Here is a 14,283-nt window from a genome sequence, read left to right on the forward strand (position 1 = left end):
TGTCTCCATGGAGACAGATGATAGATTACAGAGATACTGACCTTTCGTGGATCTCCAGCTCTCACTAAAATAAATTCAGTGTTTTCTCTCTGGCTCTCAAGGGAGCCTAGGCAGAGATGAGCATGCAGCGGTTCTGTTTATATGCAAAAGGAATTGTTTGTGCATTGGGGAGATTTGAATCGCTAAACCATGATCAAAGGAATGGCTGATTAAAGCATCTACACAGGAAAGAAGGTCCCTTATATCAGTGTCCTGAAATCTATTGGCTGCAAAGAGATACCATGGAACAGACTGAGTGAGAGAAGGGAGGGGGTAGCTACATTCATTCCTTAATTGCTTCAGCAAGCACACTGCACGCTCCAGAATTAACTCATCAGTACATGTGGTGACTTGTTTCACTTCCGCCTAGGCTGTCTGCTTACAGCAGGTGATGGGCCCCACGGTAGGTATGTGAAGCTGAGAAACCCACTGGAGGGGAAGCTGTCTGTGGAATTTCCCGTTCTTTGTGGGGGCATCCTGGGAGGGCACTGGAGAACTACACCATGGCTTTTGAGTGCCATGTGCTACAGGATCTCACAGGTATCAGCCTGGTAGAGAGACCTTATGGAAATGCAACTGAAACCTGCAGATGTTGTCAGGTGGCACCATGGGGTGAAGGGGCGAGAGATGAAATGTGCTTAGTTAGTGCATTTTATTGCTCTGCCCCCCGGTGGAGTCATTCCTGGGAAGCTTCATGCATAGTCCCCTGGTCCAGAGCAAGAGCAGGGGTTTTCTGCAGAGCAGCCTCCCTTTTTTTCACCTGGGAGCAGAGTAGGAAAGGGGTGTTGTATGGCATGGAGGAAGGCGGCTATAACACACACAGTTCCTACTCCAGCGACTGATCCTGCTGCACTCTGCTCCCATGTCCCTCTCTCGTTCTGTTTCCACAGGGCTGTAACGTAATGGAAGATCAGGACCTTCGGGAGATCGGGATTAGCGACCCGCAGCACCGCAGGAAACTTCTCCAGGCCGCACGTCCCCTTCCGAAGGTGACAGTTGTATTAGTCGCTTCAGCAAGGGTGGGGAGCGGGCTGGTGGAGCCAGCAACTCTCAGACTGCATGGCTGTAGTGCGGAGGGCCATGGTGCAGAAAATAAAGCATGTAACCTCAGCCGTCTGTCTGTAGACACAGTCCTTGGCTATTTGGAAAGCTACTCTCTGGGAGAGTGCCATCGAGAAGAGGGCTTACGACTGCATCAATAGAGCATCCCACCCCAGAGATGGGAATGGCTAGATGGGGACAGGACTTGGGTTTTAAGCTTGTGGAGAAGCAGGGGCTTCCTTTTCTGCTGAGCTGACTGGGCATGAATTGGTGCATCTGGACTGCAAGGAGCCCCCAGAAGGATGTGGCTTACAGGGCTGAGAACCGGCTCCAGGACACCAGGCTCCTGAGAACCACAGCTGAGAATCCTGTGGGATGTCGGGGGGCACCATGCTTCACTGCGGGGAACTCGGCTTCTCTCGCTGGTCGCTGAGAGCTCTGCTCTGCGTGTTCATACGGTGCAAGAACAGTACGGCTTGTGGAGAGCTTGCATTAAAGACTCAAGCATAGTCCCCTAATGCAAGGGATGTACAAGGCATCACCCCAGCAGGAAGTACTAGCATGGTCACTGGTATTCCAGAGACGGCTTTCTGAGCATCCTGTTTTTGGGGTGCTGCCGCTTGCAGCCAGAGCCCCAAATGGCAAATATAGATAGGAGCATGATGAATTTCCCTCAGCTTTTGGCTCTTCCAAAGCTTTCTCCAGCTGCATTGAAGTCTAATTGCTCGGGGATTTGTTATGGCCAGTGAAACCTAAGAAGGGTAACAGCTGCCCTCAGTTTGCCTGCTACCCTTCTCTTACACACTCAGCAAGTGCCCGATATAACCTCATGTCAACACTTCCAGTTAGAGCCAGTGGTCCTGTGACCCAGCTTGAATTAGCATTAATACGCTAACATAGCTCAAGTGCTGAAACAAGGCAGTCTTCCTCTTGCACCTGATTTCTCAGGCCTCTGCCAGGGGCTATGTTGCAAAATTGGACGCTACCTTATCTGTGCCAGCAGCATGTAATGAGGCTATTTCAGGCACTTGGAACAGAGTGTCATCCAGGCTGCAGGCAGCAAGGTGCCTCCCGCTAGTGCATAAATGAAATAAATGGCATGTGTTCAGTGGAGCGACTCTCCAGCTTCATTTGTCAGAGGAAAATGTGCCCGAGAGTTGAAGGGAGAACTTAGCAGTTTCCTCTGACAGGCTTTCTGGGGCGCGGTCACAAAGGGCAGATGGACATGGTCAGCTGCGAGATGGGTGGGATGTGAACCACCATTGTAAATAGATGAGAACGTTTCCGCCTCTTCCACCAGCCAGTTCCCGTCTCCAGTTACTTTGGAGCGGGGCTTGGAATTGGTGCTGAAACTAGCCAGTGCGCTGCTGGATCGCCACACTAGTCCCTTGTCATTGCTGTGAAGTGACTTCAGGAGTGGGCTCAGAGGGGGTTTGTCTAGTTGCTAGTGGAGAGTTGCCACATCATAAAACCACCAGCACTTCTGGCATTTACTACTGCCTTTATGACGCTTTCAATAGCGATGCTGAGGACTGAACGGGCCGTGGAGATGGCACTTGGTTCTGCCGTGCATGTCCCAGTCAGGACTAAGGTTTTTCAATGGGGAAGCCAGGAGAGGGCCTGCCCTTCGGCTGTCTGTCACCTGATAATCGAGGGACTCCATCCTTAATACAGCAACTTCTCTGAGCATTAAATTGACCAACAAAAGATTTTCCTCCAAGCCTGTGGTATTGGGAATAGTCCCCTGGGTCTGCTTTTTCTGGCAGTCTTCTCGAAGTGCGCACATGTGTTGGATTGTGCCTCTTTCCACCCCGCACCCCACCCCCGGCTGGACCCAGCTGCCCAATTACTCCTGAAGTGCACAGACCTTAAGGTCATCTTTGGCAAGAAAAATCAGCTTCTCAGGCTACAGCCAGGGGTGGGACAGGAAAGCTGTGCTCTCATGACTTTTCCCAAAGCAGGACAGCACCTCTGCCCAAAGTACGCAGCCAAATATACAACTGCCTGGAGTTCGAGCTTCGCTACATTCTAAAGACACTTACAACTTGAATATTGAACGTATTCCTCCCTGGGCCACTGTGTGGTTTTCTGCTTTAAAGGGCAAATGCAGAAGGGAGGGAATGCGATCCAGTGAGCACAGCTCGGGACTTGGAGTCGGGATTCTTTCCTGATTTTTCTCACTGTGCATCCTTGGGTGTGTCGGAGAACCTTGGTGCCTTGCTTGTCCTCCTGTTAATGGGAATAATGCTTACCTGGCCCCGGGGTTGAGGTCTACTCGGGTCTTACAAAATGCTTAGAGATCTTCATGTGGAAGTGACTGTACAAATCCTCCGTTATAATTCTTTAATTACATGGAGTTTAATTGCAGCCATTGTGGGTTTTGGAATCTGAGCTGTTTGGGATCCCCAGAGGCTTTTTAACCCTTTCTTGTCTTGCCCATTTTTAGGTGAAATCTCTGGGTTGTGATGGGAACAGCCAGCCTTCGGTTCCCGCTTGGCTTGACTCTTTGGGGCTGCAGGACTACATTCAGTCCTTCCTGTCGAGTGGCTACAGCTCTATTGACACTGTGAAAAACCTCTGGGAGCTTGAAATAGTAAATGTAGGTACTGGCTTTCCATTGCTTTTGCTATTAACGCTGCACAGGTTCCCTCCAGACGGGTATGACTTGCAGAGAGGTTTGTTCGACTCAGTGCAGCAATGATGCAGCACTCTTCGCATACGAAGGTGCAAGGAGAATCGGCGCCAGTGTAGGACGATTCCGTGCCCCAGCACCTTCATTCCAAATACTGATGGTGTGGCCCTCGGCACCAGAACTGTTGCTGTTTTGAAGGGAACGAAACATGCCAACTTGGAGGCAGCAGGGTCACTCTTGTGAGCATGGTTCGCTGTCTTGTTGTGGAATAAACAGACCAATGGTTCCCACCAACAGATGAGCTTGGTATTTAGGACGGCCCGATTCCACCGGGAGGCGAAGTTGGCGTCGGTGAAAGGGAAGCAAGCAGCAGTGGCAGAGTGGGAATGCAGCAGTGAGGGGAATCCTAAAACAACTAGAAGTTACTTTCACTGGTGTGTGCACAGTGCAGTACTCGGGGACTAGATAAATGCTTGAGTATGTCTTAACTCAGGGAGAGCCTGTGAATACGTAGAACGGTTCTTTGGTGTGACTGAGAGGGTACCAAAACAGTCCTTTGTGTTCGTCTAATTAAAATGTAACCTGTCTTCTCAGTGATTGTTCTTTAGGGTTTGCACCCTGCAAAAGTAAACAATAGTTATTTGTATGTGGTTGGGGTACTAGGCAGCATGATCTAGTGGCTTAAGTTTGGGGTTGAAAACCAGCAACAGCTCTGCTCTAATATCAACTGAGATTCTAACTTGTGTGTAACTTCAGATGTGTCACTTATCCCATCTGTGCCTTGGTTTCCCCAGCTGTTACCTGGGGTTAATGCTGACCTCGCAAGGCGGTGCGGGGTGGGGGGGGGCAGGGCAGCTGATGGATTAGGTCCTCTTTACGCAGCAGCTTGCCAATGTGGAGCTGTGTATGTGCGCTGAATTAGGGGGAGGAGTATATTTCATGCTGTACAAAATTAGTCTGCTTTGGGGTGGAACTGACAAGAAATGACACGAAGCTGTACAGCAGAGATGCTGAACAGTATCAGCAAACACAGTGACGAGGGGAGGCCTGGAAATGGGGCAATTCCCAGTCTCAGTCAAAACCTGGCAGCTATTAGTTTGACTAGAAGAAGATACAAAACTGCACAACACGCTTTGGGGGATACCGAAATCCTTGCCCACCCTCCTTGAATTGAGCTAACCTTCCCCTTTGCCTGCAGGTGCTGAAGGTGAATCTGCTTGGCCATCGGAAGCGAATCATTGCCTCCTTGGCAGACAGACCGTATGAGGAGCCACCCCAGAAACCACCACGGTTCTCGCAGCTGAGGGTGAGTCATTGTTTGTGTTGCTGGCTGCCTGATTGATATGTCTGCATGGAGCACAATCAGTGGCTGCCAGGATGTTTTCTTCTGCGCCGGCTCGCCTTGGCTTGTCTCCCTTCTCCTCTCATCCCCCTCTTCCTTTTTAAGAAACTATAAAATCAAGTCTGCCTCAGGAATCATCTCCTTTTTGATGAACAAATAACACCTCTGGGGATCTGAGACCGGGGGAATGTGTTGGCTGAGAGCTCAGGTGCTACAAAAGATTTCCAGATGGGAATCCGGGCACAAATGGGAAAGCGAGAATATACTTGTCCTTTCTCTCAGAGCCTCGTTCTCTCTTGAAAGCACTAGAAATTCTCCTAGGAGAGTCAGTTAAAAGGTGCTACAAAAATAACCTTCCTTTGTGTCAATATTTTATAAGTTAACTTGTTTGAAATATTTACTGTGGGTAGTAAATTTCCAGAGTGGTTTCAGAGACATGCATCAATTTTTTAAAAAGGAGTTTTCCAACCTAGACACTGTAATCTTCATTATAAAAAGCAAAATGCCTTGATGTGAACTGTGACCCACTGGAGATGCTCAGACAAGGGGTGGATGTTCCTTCTAGCTCTCAAATGTCAATTGAATTGCCCTTCTGAATTATTTTCCACTGGCTACTTTGGGGCAAAAATTCAACCTTGCGGTTGGGTGGTTGAGACAGCAGCACCTCTGGCTTTGTGTAAGGGGAGAGAAAGCATTTAAGATAAGCACTACTCCTCCAAGTGGGTGCATGTTTGATGTTTTGTTACTTGGGATGGTACAGATCCAAACACTCCCACTCTGAACACCCTGACAACTTCAGATCTGGATCGGAGCCAGGCAGCTTAGCCACACCATGTTATCAGTCAAAGCACTGAGCCATGGCTCTAATTCCGGTTACTCTTTTGGCTGACTGCGTTTTCAGAAATGTAAAGCCTACTGTGAAAAAACAACCTTCCTGGTACAGAACTGATCCCAAAGCTAGAGCACTGGGAGAGCATGTGGGAGCTGCAACTTGCATTCAGCTGCATGTGTTAATCAGAGATTCACGAACCACTCTCTTCCAACTCGGGCCCCACACACAGAAATGTTGCTATTGGTTTAGAGAGCACATTCCAGCTGATTTAGCGATGATGTAAGGGTTAACGAGTTGGTCACTTCAGCTGCTCTTCCATTTGTGGGGTGAAGAACTGACCCTTAGAGAAGCACATGATTCCTATTCCCTTTTTCTCTGCCATGGAAAACAAACTACTGAAAATAATGTATATTTAATACCGGTCCTGCTCATGCCAAGTGCTGAGTGCCCTCAGCTCCCACTGAAGTCACTGGAAGCTGAAAATGCAAGGCAACTCTCAGGATCAGGCCCATAGTTTAAGAAGAAGCTTTAGGAGAAATCTCAAAGAGCTGACTTGTTGGGCCAGTTGCCTTTCTCCATTCACTGAACCTCTGTGTTCAAGCGGAGTGCATAGCGCTGGGGCATGATCCTGCTGCTGAAGTAAGTGGAAGTTGAAGGCACTTGGCACCTAGCCAGTCAGATCCCTTAATCATTGGGTTTCCTGTGTATGTTAGGGAAAGCCCCAACAGCTGCAGTCTCTCGGCTCTGATGCCTACCTAGTAAGTTAAACTGTGACAAGGAGCATGTGGTGAGGGAAACAGCCGTTTATGGCCTCATCTGAGGATCACTTTTGTAGTCGATTGATTGGTATATGCTGATTTTCTGCCATAGTATACTCTTAATGAAGCTACATGTGTGTGAGAACTGTCGTAAACACCTGAATGATCTGCATCGCTCAACTGAGTTTACTCCATTATGGCTCTCAGGCAGGATCCACATGTATTTTTACCATTGGAAACCCGATACCTGCCTCCTTGGTCTGTTTGGGGATTCTTGGGGCTATAGGCATGACTTTCAAAGGTGCTGGACCCTTGCATCTCCCAGCGACTTCTGGATGTTCAATGAGTTGCATGTGGTGGGCACTCTTGACAGTCAGGCTGTCTGTCCACTGGGCTAGCTTTGGAAAGGTACCTGTGCAGGTTCCTTTCCCATGGTAGAATTTCCACATCGCCTGAAAGCACATAACTGCTGTGGCCCAGCAGTGTCAGAGTAGCCTACGTGTGAAACGAGTTTAGCAATTCTCAGCTTCTCACATACAGCTAGTTAAGGGATTAACAACTGGGGTGTGTGCAACATCTTCAGTGTTGCAAATCAGAGATTCCTGCAGCACCCAGTGGGAATGACTGACAGATTGCCCTACCTTCAAAGCAAACCTTTTGCCATCCCTTCTGCCATCTTTCATGCTGAGCAGTAGGAGCCACTCTTAAAGCCGCTAGAATTGAGTCTCCGCCATTACTCTGCACCTCACATGAGTTGGAGTCCTTGCTTTTGCCCTGAGTTTCAAGTGCTGCAGAAAAATTGCCAGCTTCTGAGTAGGTTCAGGGCCTCAGCCCATTGGGCTGCACAGCTGACTTGATCAATCTGGATTTACTGGGAACACAGGTTACACATCCTGTGGTGTGGACTTGTAGCAATACTTGGAATACTTCACACACTATGCTGTTCATGCAGATTCCAGGCCTAAGATTGGCTATAAGCAGGATTGTAGCCAATTTCATTGAGTTGAACTTCATTGCTATTTAATGTCTGGAGAAATAAGTACGAGCTTGGAAGAGCTGATGGAGTTCAAACAGGAGCGTGGTTAAGGCAAACATTGCAGCCAGTGCATTTTTAGTCAGAAGCACCAGTACATTCGCAGCGTCAGCTCTGTCGCTGGGACACACTTGCGGCAATGAGAACTTCCCCTCTATCCCAGTTCCATGCAGTGTTTGTAGCAATTAGTTCAAACAGCACTTCCAGATGAATGGCCCGTGCAGAGGTTGCTGCTCTGGGTTGCATTGCCTCTAAATGGCCTGACAACTGCAGCAGAAGCCTGAGGGGGGCTTGTAGAAGTAGTGCTCCTCGTGTGTGTGTGTGTGTGTGTGTGTGTGTGTGTGTGGCTGAGGAGGACTGAGAGGAGCTAGAGCCACCTTGTCCAAGGGGCATGGCCTTGAAAGTGCAGCGGTTCTGGCTTCTGACTGGGCTTTGGTGCCAGTTGTGTGCTTTCTAGACACACATGAGTTTTGGCCTTGGGGGTAGAGGGCTTGGTGTGTTGGGTAGACTCGCAGTTTGTGCCTTCCCAAGGTGTCCGTGGCAATACATGGCCATGGTCAGAAGCCCAGGACCTCACCGCTTTCTTGGAACACTTCTTCTAAACACCAAACGGAGCACTCCTGTGTCCTGGATCCTTTCTGCTCTGGGTCACTGGTTCTATTCCAGTCCAGGTTGGTGCCCTCTGATGGCTGTTAGGTCTGGTGGAATTTGCTTGGGTCTCAGTCCAGTTCCTTGTGGACAGCATCCATAGCACAAAACCCTCCATCACACTTGGCAGTAGAGGGCCAGTGGTCTTAAGTCAAGAACTGAACATGAGGTTGACTTCCCTCTCCTCGGACCCCTTCCCTCGCACAGAGCTGGTTCATTCAGCCTGGGGATGTAATGCGTGGCAGGGATGAGGGACGTAACTGTCTTGTAATTTCAACCTGTACTTGGTTGGATACAGAGAGGACTCTGGTCCCCATGGCGCTGAATCCTGCTCCTTCCACTAGCGTTGAATCACAGGCTTTGTAGATAGCAGATGCCCAGATGGAAAGCAGCCAGCTGAGAATCCAAGTTTCTCCGAAACATTCTCTTGAGATGGATAGGACTGAAGGAATAGAAAGACGCGCTTGGCACAGTGTCAGCTGATTGAAATGCCGGGTAGGGAGGAGGTAGAAGAGAATGGGACCATTTGTGACATTTCCTGATGCTACAGCTGTCGAGTTCCTAAAGCCTGATTCTGGCATTGCAGAACGGAAGGATGTCAATGGAAAATTAAGCAAGGATGTTGAATGGAACTAATGGGCGTTGCAGCTGTGAGCTCCCAAAAGCACCAGCTTGAGTTCCCTGCATTGTCTTCTGGGCCTGGATCGGCACGTACCGGGGTGACTCTCTCTTCCCCGCAATTATAGCCAGCCGTTGTAAGGCATTCGGATTGATCTTTTTCCACTATGCTTTCTAGGGCCTCAGTCTTGGGGTTGGTAATTCCTATGGTGCCGCTTTAAATGCATCTTTTTTTAGTGCTTTGACCCTAGGCTGATCCTGGCCAAAAGTCAGTCCACGGATGTCTAACCTCCTAATGAGAATAAACACGCAGTAAAGGTGGCAAAGTGCAGCAATGGGGGCCATGTCAGAACTTGAGATAGTCCTGGGGTGATTGTGGGGTGAGGCTGAGGAGAGAACCTGTGTGGCAATCTGATGCCTTTCACAGAAGACAGCAAAAGAAATTGTTTTAGGGAAGAGCAGACCGGACCAGAAGTCACAGGTTCCATTAACTCTAGGATCTTGCATGCCCTTTGTGCAGGTATTGTCAAGGTAGGGTTTGCAGTGCCAGACTTCTCCCCTGGAAAGAAGGGGCTGCCCACATCCAAGCTGAATAAACTTTGTGGCTTTGGTCTGGAATTCAACTGGTTTGCACTTGTCTTTGAGAAAGCCACTCCCAGTCTCTGCACAGCACCTTGGACAGCTGCCAGAAATCGGCCACCTTTTAGGCCATCCTTGACATTAAATCAACAGTCTTAGTGGTGGCTGGGGAAGCGTCCTGCATACATAGGTGGGTTAATGAATTGTCTAGGGGTTTGGTATCAAAATCAATTAACTGCCCATTCCCACAGTATGTTTGGTGTACCCCTAATATGGCTGGACTCTGGCTTATAGCACCTGCGAGATTTCCCATGTTCCTTTGGCAGGGCCAGGCCAGGCCAATGCATCATAGAGGTGACTTCTGCAGGGAAGACCCTGTGTTTGCTGCCTCCGTTGTATGGCTTTTCCTCTTCCAAACCACAGGTGGCTTTAGGAGGGGGTAAGTCAAACCAGCAGCACTCCCAGCTCTGGCCTCCATGCTCTGCATTGGCAAAGCTGGTCCCAGGAGGAGAAGTGCTATTTAAAAACGCAAAGCGACTGCTGTAGCTAGCAGGCAGGGATTGTGGAACGTGCCTACTCAGGCCAGTTGTCTTTAGGTCCGTATCTGTCTCTGCCTCCAGTGCCAGGATCTGATGTCCCAGACTTCCTCACTGCTGAGCCAGACTGACTCCTACACAGGGAGGTCTGCGGAGCTCTTGCTGCCTTCGGGGGATACTGGGAAGAGGCGACATGATAGTGGCCATGATGCTGCTTCTCACCCCAGAGCTGACAGATACAAAGCACAGGTCAGAGCGAGCTTGTTTCTCGTGGGTTCCTCTGCATGGGAGCCTGTGAAGCTCCCCGGCGGCGTGGCTGGGAGACACAACTGTGTGCCCCAAACGGGGTTAGTGAAGCACTCTTAAGACTGCTAGATGAAGGGTGTTCAGAGCGCAAAGGGGATGCAGCTGGCTTCTGTTCCTGGCTCTGAACTGACCTGCTCTGTGGCCTTGAGCAAGTCACTTCCCCTCTCTGGGCATCATCTCCCATCTGTAAAGCGGGGACGTGACCACCCCATGCACGTAGGGCTTGCTTTTCCTGGGGTGGATTTTTCCTTGTGCTCTGGTGTCTGGGGGACCCTGGGAGCTATTATGAAACAGCAGATGACTGGGGGGATGAGAGCAGTGATGCACACGCTGGCTGTCCTACACCTTCTGAAGAATTCCCCTAGTTGGTTGGTTGATGCTCTTGCTGGGCACTGAGAATCGAGCCTGAGCAGAGCAGGGAATGGCCACTGGGCCCTTCCACCTTTGTAAGCCACCATATCACTGTGCCTGTTTGAAGCACGCTGGTGTTGGTTAGACGCTCTCCCCCGGGGCTTCCTGTCTCGCGTGCTACGTGCATCAGAACTAGATGTCTGGCTGGGTCCGCTGAGGCTTTTATGTGCTTGTCCCCTCAGGAGGAGCACCGTGAGTCCAGACTGACTCTCAGGCCCCCGAGTCTTGCTGCGCCATATGCACCTGTCCAGAATTGGCAACACCAGCCTGAGAAGCTCATTTTCGAGTCCTGTGGGTACGAGGCCAACGTAAGTGGATTTCAGCTCCTGGTGTCCGGGAATCCTCTGGAGTTTGTGCTCAGTTCTCACTATGCGGGAAGATTACGCTTACCCTCACTGGAGTTCTGCAGCCCCCTTTTCACCATGGCACTTGTAGTGAGGATCCTTTCTGCCAACCTGGTAGAGTGTGCACGCTCCTCCTGGGGCGGCCTGACTCAGTCACTGGACTCCATCCCTGGGCTTAGCTAGGACTGCAGTGCAGAGCCCTGTGCTCAGTCCCTTGGAGGGAGCAGGTGCTAACCATTGGTCTACAGCTGTGACTGGCTCTGGGAGGAGTCCAGACAAGTCGGCTGAGCTGGGAGGATGGGGACTACAACCGGAATACTGCTGGAAGGTGTAAAGAAGGGGAGTGAGACCTGCATGTGACCCTTTCTCCTTCGAGGGGGTGGGGAAACGGGTTTTTCAGCAGAGTTTGCTGTACGTTGCTTTGGGGGCAGGAGCAGCTTTTGAGGCTTCCAAGCTCAATGAAGCCAGTTAACTGCAGCATCCTTTCCTCTCCTTGTTTCCAATAGTATCTGGGCTCCATGTTAATCAAAGACCTGCGAGGGACGGAGTCGACGCAGGATGCCTGTGCAAAGATGAGGGTAGGTGGGTGGCGGCCAGGAGAAGCATGGATGGTGTTGAGTGTGAAGCTTGTGGTGACTGAGGTTGCACATGGAGTCTCCCTCTGTGCAGAGCTGAAGTGGCTGCTCAGGAGGAAGGCCGGCCCAGTGCATGGAAATGGTGCTGTTAGCACGGCTGGTGAAAGCCTTGGGGTGAAATATTTGTTCCTCTCAGGCTGCATGTCACCCAATCGTCCCTCCCTCCCCCCCTTCAGATTTCAAACACTGAGAAAGAGGGGCCTTTGCTGCACAAGGTGCACGGGGTACAGTGGCACCAAACTGGGCCCTTCTTCCGACCTGGAGCACCATGCAAAAACTCGCGCCGAGCGCTCCACGCTCTCCTGTGACTGTCACTCTGCTGGTACTCGGATCCCTCCCAGTAATACCCCAAATGAGACCTGTGGAGTCCCACTGAAGGAGGAAGCGTTTAATTTATACCTATTCATCTGTGTGTTCTTATTTCTGCAGAAATCCACGGAGCATATGAAGAAGATCCCAACCATAATATTATCCATCACTTACAAAGGGGTGAAGTTCATAGATGCTTCTAACAAGGTACGCTTAGAATGCCCTCAGCTTAGTGGTCAGATGGGACAGCAGACACACCTTTCTCCTCATGCATCTGCTATATGTGAGCTGTCCTGTCCGCTGACTAGACAGCCACAAACAAGAGTATGCTCTGGCTAGCCCCATGGAGCCAGCCTGGCCACAGGCGAATCAGCCTCCTGCATCAGTAGTCAGCAGCTCTGTTCTGTGTGTGGAATCCTTATTGCCAGTGGGGAAGGGGGAGGCAGAGAGAACCCAGCTGGATTTCCTGTTCCTCAGCTCCACATGTCAGAGGCACTGTTATCTAGTGATTGGAGGAGGGGATGGAGTCGCACTGGGTTCTATCTCAGGCCTATCCCTGACATGCTCCATTGACCTTGGACCAATTATTTAATCTCTCTGCCTGGGTTTCCTTCTCTATAAACTGAGATTAAGTCCAGCCTATCACATGGGGATGTTTTGAGGCACTAACTGTCCGTGCTGGACTCTGAAACACTCCGCTGTAGAAGAACACAGCGTGTTCTGGTGCGGGAGGAACTAACCGTTTTTGCTAGCGCTCCCTGCTGGCTGACCACTTGTATGGCTGCACGGCGTGGGAATACTGCTTCCCCCTCCGAGTGGTGCTGTTACATATCTCATTAGACTAAGAATTGGTTTCTAGGACACAGGCATTGCAATATGCCATATCCCTTTTTTTTCTGTGCCTTCTGGGGCTAGCTGTGAGCTACTCCCCGAGAAACCAAACTACCTTGCTAATTCCTCCCTTTGACTCTGACAAGATGTGGGACAAGGACTAGGGCAGCTAGGGCCTCCCTCACTGCCAGCATCTCCCATCTGTCTGTTTGCCCTTCATCTGCAATATGCTGCTCCGTTTGTCAAGTGTCTTCAAATCACTGTAGTAGTAACACATGGTGAAAATTGAGTTGATTTAAGAATGGCCCTGGGTGATGTGGTCCTGCTGTTGTGGGAAGCATCAACTGTTCCTGTGTCAACCTGTCTGTTAAAATGGAGAGAAGTAGAATAACCTTCCTACAAGTGCTAAGATCACTTGGAAGGACGGTCAGGACCTCCCCTCAATTGTACCTGAATTCCATTATCACGGCCTCTAACGTGCATTCAGCTAGGTGTTTTGCTGAGCTTGAACAGGGTGGCTGTTATTTCCTAGGAGGAGAGAGTGTGGGACAATCCAGCTGTCTGTATATCCCACAAAATTGGCTGCCTGTGTTTAACTCTGGTAGAATGTCATCGCCGAGCACGAAATCCGGAACATCTCCTGCGCGGCCCAGGACCCCGAGGATCTCTGCACGTTCGCCTATATCACCAAGGACCTGCAGACCAGCCACCACTACTGCCATGTCTTCAGCACCGTTGATGTGGTGAGTGGCACGTCTGCACAAAAGGGTTGTTGCCCTGCCTTGTGTCCCAAAGTGCTGCACAAGCCTTCCATACGCAGCAGACGCCTCTGGGAGCGGAGGGCACTGACCAGCTCGCTGCACAACAGGGGTCAGGGGGAATTTCCCCAAGAAACGAGGGCAAAGCCCCGCCATGGAACTGGGTTTGTGTCTCACAAGGAGGAAGGGCCAAATGGACACTGCTGGGATTTGAACCTGGGAATCCAAGGAGTGCTATTCCAAACATGCCTAGAGCACTGAGCTGTCCCCTCCTGCTCTTGCCATATCCTTGTGCACTGGTAGATAATCCATGTATGATGCGTGTTCTGCTACCAGAGATGACAGTGGAGGGTGTCATACTAAAGCTCTTCACAGAGAAATTGGAGAAGGAAAAAACCTCATTAGCTCCTAGCCCATTCTTTGGGGCAAGATCGTTCCCTCCAGTGATTCTCCAGGGACTCAGGCCTTGTCTACACCAGGGATCTCAAACTCGAATCACCACGAGGGCCACATGAGGACTAGTATATTGGCCCGAGGGCTGCATCACTGACCCTGGTCCCACCCCCACTTCACCCCTTCTGTGAGGCCTACCCCACTTCTTCCCCACCCCCATTTCAACCCCTTCCCCAAA

The 14,283-nt window shown here is 50.5% G+C and overlaps 1 protein-coding gene across 15 annotated transcripts in view; it reads left to right on the plus strand.

Moving 5' to 3' along the window:
* ANKS1A (ankyrin repeat and sterile alpha motif domain containing 1A) overlaps positions 1–14,283 on the plus strand; it is a 158,673-nt gene that overhangs the window by 131,563 nt on the left and 12,827 nt on the right. For all 15 annotated transcript variants that reach the window (XM_038379560.2, XM_038379565.2, XM_043500232.1 and 12 more), the window contains 8 exons: positions 930–1,028; positions 3,527–3,679; positions 4,911–5,018; positions 10,143–10,307; positions 10,958–11,083; positions 11,626–11,697; positions 12,184–12,270; positions 13,500–13,637. In XM_038379560.2, coding sequence (XP_038235488.1) covers positions 930–1,028; positions 3,527–3,679; positions 4,911–5,018; positions 10,143–10,307; positions 10,958–11,083; positions 11,626–11,697; positions 12,184–12,270; positions 13,500–13,637 — 948 coding nt within the window. The remainder of the gene's footprint in view (positions 1–929; positions 1,029–3,526; positions 3,680–4,910; positions 5,019–10,142; positions 10,308–10,957; positions 11,084–11,625; positions 11,698–12,183; positions 12,271–13,499; positions 13,638–14,283) is intronic.

This window comes from Dermochelys coriacea, chromosome 21 (genome assembly GCF_009764565.3).
Source record: "Dermochelys coriacea isolate rDerCor1 chromosome 21, rDerCor1.pri.v4, whole genome shotgun sequence".
NCBI classification, from domain to species: Eukaryota; Metazoa; Chordata; order Testudines; family Dermochelyidae; genus Dermochelys; species Dermochelys coriacea.